At 42.2% G+C, this 6,451-nt stretch overlaps 1 protein-coding gene across 1 annotated transcript in view; it reads right to left on the bottom strand.

Moving 5' to 3' along the window:
• VIPAS39 (VPS33B interacting protein, apical-basolateral polarity regulator, spe-39 homolog) overlaps nucleotides 1–6,158 on the bottom strand; it is a 33,183-nt gene extending 27,025 nt beyond the window's left edge. The window contains exons 1-2 of the mRNA XM_015418357.1: nucleotides 6,023–6,158; nucleotides 3,428–3,520 (exon numbers count right to left, since the gene is read on the bottom strand). Coding sequence (XP_015273843.1) covers nucleotides 3,428–3,520 — 93 coding nt within the window. The 5' untranslated portion in view covers nucleotides 6,023–6,158. The remainder of the gene's footprint in view (nucleotides 1–3,427; nucleotides 3,521–6,022) is intronic.
• Nucleotides 6,159–6,451: the final 293 nt, after the last annotated feature.

The following is a 6,451-nucleotide window of genomic DNA, read 5'->3' on the forward strand; positions in this document are numbered from 1 at the left end:
CTTCGTTACACCGGCCTGCTCTTCCCGCGATACAATTCGTCAGTTTCGGTTTTTCGGCTGCGCGCATATCTCAGTTCCCACTGCAGGAATGTTAAACAATGTTCTTTTTTACTATTTTAAAGCCTTCAATCAACTATTTTCTTTGCCGGAATCGGATTTCTGGGAATGTTTGATCTTTTCCCGCTCAACCGCTTGTTTCAATTTATATCTTATCACAGTTCAGGTAAGCGGCACGTTTATTGTTATCTAGCACGATCAAATCGGGTTTCGCATTGGTTCTTTTCACTTACTGTTGTTGCCCATCTTCAAGAGGTCGGCTGGTAGAGAGCTTAAGCCGGTAATCCGGCTCGATCGGCCGCTGCAGAGTTGCTTGGCACTTGCCTTCTTCGGGGGAGGAGATCAAAGCCTGAATCGGCTCCTTCAGGAGCCGAATCACGCCAACCTCACACTCCCTCTTAGGCACTGCTGCCTGCTTGTCCCCCCCCCTCGCTGGGGAGCGATGCGTTGGGCTAAAAACTGCCCAAGCTGTCAAAAGCGGCCGTCGCTCACTTCGCACGATCGCGAAAGTGCGTCAGTCCTCCATCTTAGCTCGACCGGAAGCCTCTCTTGCCTCCTCCACCTCACCCTCGTGCTCTCTCTCTCTCTCACACACACACACATACACACAGATAGAGAGAGCCTCATGGCTGCTTCCTGCCAGAGAGACACAAAGCCAAGTCTGCCTGCCCCTCCCTCCCTCTCTCTCAGACACCCACACTCACACACCCAGCTTCTGCTCAGGGGCTATTCCTCCCCTTTTTGGGGGGAAGGAAGGAGGAAGAAAGAGAGAGGGAAAAAACAAAATTGGAATCCCAGCTTTAAGACCAACAACGTTTTATCCCAGGTATAAGCTTTTGTGTGTGCAAGCACAGTTCTTTAGAGAGAGGGAGGGAGGGAGGATTCTTCTGACAAGCACAATGTACACTGAGGAAATTATTTTGGTTTATTCTGAAAAGTTTTTTTAAATGATTGGATTTCTCTCTTCCTATCTGGATTTATTTTCTTTCAAAAAGACCCTGATTAGGAATTAGAACACTTGGATTGGTCCTTATATCTTTGCGAGTGGAGTCATTTCAGATGCCAAATGATAATAGCACTCATTGGTAATGAGACAGGAAAACTAGCTCTCAGTTCAGTCCAGGAGGATGCATTGTCTTGAGCTTCATGATTAGTTGAAATTCAGCAGTCTCTCTTTCTCATCTCCCTTTGAAATTCCTTTGTAAAGAGCACTGCTACTCTTAGGTCAGCAACTGAAATTTGTGGTTTCTAATGTCAGACTTATATCCATTTCTTCTCTGCATCCTCCTGGACTGAATCCTCCTAGATGGAATTGAGATCCGGGTTTCCCGTCTCACGACCAATGCTGATATCTCCACGCTCACTTCCCCTCTGCATATCACACCTAATCCAATCATGCCTGATATTGCAATTCGGCATCTGAAATAATTTTTATAAAGTTTATATCTCTAGTAACTCATGTTACATTTTATAGCATGCATGGCCTGGCCCAACAAAATGACATTTATGCCAGATGTGGCCCTCAAAACAAATGATTTCAACATCTCTGCCCTGGAGGGTGAACAAACATGGTACGAAGACCAAGGCTTCCTCCTAGTCCTCGTATTCAGAAGTTCTCTGCTTCTATATATGGAAGTTACCTTTCCTCGCCATGGCTAGTAGCCATTGATGGACCCAGGCGCCATAAATCTGTCTAACCTCGATTTAAAGTTCAGAACCCACCAGCATATATTTAAACTTAGGTTTTACTGTTCTGCATGCATCAACTTTTTCAGCCTGCAGGCACTTTCAGAAATCTCATACAGGGCAGTGGACACAACCACAAAATGGCTACCGCAGGAGGTGGAGTCAGCCACAAAATCCCCGGCCCTAAAGATGTTTGCTTAGCCTCGACCAGAGCCAGAGCCTTCTCAGCTTTGGCACCAGCCTGGTGGAGCACTCTCCCTACTGAAATCTGGGCCCTGCAGGACTTAATGCAGTTCTGCAGGGCCTGTAAAATGGAGATGTTCTGCCAGGCCTATGGTTGAGGCAGCGGAGATCTATTTATATTGGCCTCCGCTGTATTGTTGTCAATCTGTGATGTCTTTTGTCTGCCTGTTCCCCCCAGTATCAGTTGCCAGCCACCTGCAAACATATGGGGAACCTACATGGGAGCTGATGGAGATGGCTTGGTTGAATGGTGCCATCATCCATTACTGTTCATATATCAATTGATCTTATGGCTATGGGGTTTAATAACTGTTATATTTTAAATATTGAAGTATGTTATTTATTACTCTATTGTAACCTGCCCTAAGCCTGCTTGCAGGGTAGAGTGGGCTAGAAGTCAAATCAATCAGACAATAAATATGGCTGTCATCCAAATGTTAGGGAGTGGGGTTATGGATAACTCTAATGGTAACTCTTCAATATTTCAAGCAGAAGCTCAGCTTAATAGGATGCCTTTTAAAATGAAAATGTTGTTTAAAAACTTTTCTTTGCACACATACAGTTTACCTTCAGTCACATAGTGAAGAATCTCATGCTGTGGTAGCACCTGCATACCAAAACAATGAGTTTTGAAAAAAATCTGCACAGCCAATCTGATCTCTAATAGCTAATCAGAAGCCTTCCTGGGCAAAAGCCTCACCTGTCCTTGCTCACTTCCTAAAAACACCCAGTGGGTGACATGAAATATATTGGAGGGCACCACGTTGGGGTCCCCTGCCTTACACTTATTTACATTGCACTTCATTTGCCACATCATCACCTGCTCACCCACTTTAGGGACATCCTCCTAGAGCAATCCACCTTGGTTTTCACTATCTTGAATAATTTACAAACTTGGACACTACTCTGTTCACACCCAAACCCAATCAGTTTTAAAGAAATTAAATAGCACCGGGCCCAATACCAATGCTAATAGGATCCCACTGCTCACTTTCCTCCATTTACTGTCCATTTACTCCTGCACTCCATTTCTTTCCATTTAACCAACCTTTAATCCATAAGTGGATCCCATAACCCATAAGAGAATGGATCCACTTATGGGTTAAAAATTGGCTCTTATCCCATAAGCTTACTCATGAATTCTTGGTAAGGTACCTTCTCAAAACCCTTTTGGAATACCAAGTATGTAATTTCTACTGGATCACCCTTATCTGCATGCCTGTTAACATGCCAAAAGAACTCGGAAGTCCAAAACCATTTAAAATTTTGTGACTAATCAGAGCAGAATATTTTGCTTTCTGCTCATATAAATATTGAAAAGTATCTTTCAAAGTACAGTTCACCACAATAATACAATACTAAAGAACTGCCCCTCATGCATGTTTAATGCAAAAGAGCATTGCACAGTAAATTATCCACTCTTTCAAACTAAAAATGGTACCTGGGAGAGTTCATCATCTTCATCTTCAAAAGTGAAGGCTTTACACTTGGAACTGTGCCAGTATTCTTCCTCATCAACCTTCATTCTATTCATCTGAAAAGAAAAAAGATTTTAAAAATCTATAAATAAGAACATAAGAAGAGTCCTGCTGGATCAGACCAATGGTCCATCTAGTCCAGCATCTTGTCTCACACAGTGGGCAACCAGTTCCTCTGGAGAGCCAACAACAGGACATTTGAGTCCAAGACCTTCCCCATATGTTGCCTCTTGGATTCTGAGGTTTAGTGCCTCCAAATGTGGGGGCTTCCTTCAGGCACCATGGCTAGTAGCCATTGACAGACCTATCCTCTATGAATCTACCCAATTACTTTTTAAAGCTGTTTATGTGACCATCACTATATCCTCTGGCTGTGAAGTCTACATTTTAATCACTCTTTCTGTAAAGAAGTACCTCTCTCCTTTGGTCAAGTCATAAAAACCCTGGATCATATCATTCCAAAAAATCACTTACCAAAAAGCAATACACAAAAGAAAAAGAAGATTTAATGAAAACTATATGTGTGTATGGTGGGAGAAAAAACTATGACTGAGAATAAACTGTACCACTTTATCACAAAGTGATAATATGAATGTATATTTAGAACTTCCCACCAACTTTAATAGACCTTACAGTGAGTGGTGGGCATGTTTTAAGGGGGGGAGGGGAGAGAGATTTGTGGTTTACTATTTTGATTGTGGTTTAGGTATTATTGTAAGTCACATTGAATCACGAGGAAAGGCTAGATATAAATGTTTTTAATAAATACATGAAATTAAGATTTGCTGATCCATTTTGTGCTGTTACTTTCAGGAAACAGAATGGATTAATCAATAGTACAGATGTTGCCCAACATAAAATATAACCTCAGAAGCATTATAGAATTTGGGGGAGGGGATTGCTGCTATACTCTGCTATTCTAGAATCAAGTATTTGCATACCATTAAAATTTTAAAATGATGGGTAGGCATACTGGCCTCAAGGTGTAACTTGTTGCTACCAAGGTTCCATTTTTATCAATATTTCCTCCCTTCCTCCTTCTTGATATGGGACCAACTTCTCCTTTCCTGTATTTGTTTGGGCCAGTAAACATGTGTCTTGTGTTTGGTTAATAATGGCCTGAAATCTGTTTGCTGAGCAATACTAAACAAAGAAGAAAGGCAGTACTGTGACCTGGACCACACACCATCTTCAGTGATTAAAGTAGCAGTCTCAAAGAGAAGCCAAATCTTCCCCAGTAGCTGGCTATTATTTGAACACCCTAACAATTAATCAACATGCCTCTAACACAAACAGAATCCTGCTTTATTAGCACTGCACCAGGTAAAGAGCTATATCTATATTTGCTCTCTGGAGAGATCATTACATTATTGGGACAATGAACATTAAGATTATTTGGAATTGCCCAGGAGAGCCACAGATCAACCAAGGCTGATCCCAAATAGCCTGGAGATCTCCTTTATTTCTCTGTTTGTAGATATTCCTTGAACTGCCCGCTTATTCCCTCTGGCCAGTCAGTTGGCATCCCTGACTTCCCACTATGCCCTCTCACTTCTTCCTAAGCTTGGAAAGAAAAAATACCTGTTCTTTACCTGCCTCCTTGCTCTACAAATGAAGTCAGAGCTGGAATCCAGTGGATTCTGTTCCCTGTGCTTGGTCAAGGGCCATGCATTTGTATATTGTGCATTCTAACTTATGTGAGTTTTTGGCTGTCTTTTTTTTTAATCGTTTATTTATGGATTTTCCATACATTAAAAAAATGTGAGTTTTTGGCTGTCTTGTAAGGTGCAAAACATTTGCTCTGGAGACACAGCATGAAATGTTCCTGCTTCTCTTCCTGTTAGGGTTATCTGCTGTCCAGACATTTGGGTCCCTGCCTTAGGATTCAGACTGTTACTCAGACCAATGTGGATGAATAGCTATAGTTTCATTCATATGGCTTCAATAAGCTTCATTTCTGTTTTTACTCTATTATTTCCAAGCACTTCACCCTCTTGTCAGAGCCCATACAGCCATACCGTAGGTCACTGGTCAGACTGAGTGTGTTTCTTTAAGGCAGGAGCTCCTCTGGCATAGGAATGAAAAAGCAATAGGAGTCTTTATACCTCAAAGGCTATTTAGCATACATCTGGGTTTAGAATGAAAAACCATGATCACACCAACACATGCCCAGTCTTTCATTCATATACACGCTACATTTAACTGCTCTGCTGATCAGTTTGCCCAAATATAAGGTGACAACACCTTAAACCTAAGATCAAAGCAGATCTATAAGTGAATTTTTTACTCCCCACATCTGGACTATTGTGCTTCCCCCAACATTTTCACAGCAATGCCCCCCACAATAGTCAACCTACAGAGCTAAATGGACTTGATTTTGGACAAACTCAAAAGCAAGAAAAGTCTGAGGCTATCAAGCACTCTGGTACATTAAATTGCAAGTATTTTCCTTAGGATCACACTGCTACAGGCCAAAATCTATGTTCCCCAGTCAAAGAGCACATGAATGAGTGCAGGTAGCACTAGATAACCAAGTCCCCTAGGAGAGAAACACATACCTTTAAAAGAGCAGATCGTCAGGAACGGGATCTACCAATGGCCCACGTATCGGATCATACAGTCTCCCAATCCATATTCACCGCTGTACTCACCTTTCTCTGAGCACAGCAACATTGCTGGGTACCCAGCTTCTCAACAACGACCGTAGGCAGGGGAAAGAACCGCTGCTTTCGAAAAGCATCCCGGGATTAGTAGTTTTCAAGAACATCATTCTCCATTCTCATTAAAGGTATGCGAGTATTTAAGAAACTACAAATCCCGCCACAAAGAAACTTCCTGGTCCCGGCCATGACACCTTAAATCGGAAGACAGGTTCTAACAAGCATCTAAGGAAAGCAAGTTCGTCCCTTTTCCTGTGGCTATTTCGCCTCTCTAACGAAAGGTTGGCAGGGAAGTCAAATTTCTTCAGTTTGAACAAGAGAGGAGTT

Source organism: Gekko japonicus, unplaced genomic scaffold (assembly GCF_001447785.1).
Source record: "Gekko japonicus isolate JY-2015 unplaced genomic scaffold, Gekko_japonicus_V1.1 scaffold3, whole genome shotgun sequence".
Taxonomy (NCBI): domain Eukaryota; kingdom Metazoa; phylum Chordata; class Lepidosauria; order Squamata; family Gekkonidae; genus Gekko; species Gekko japonicus.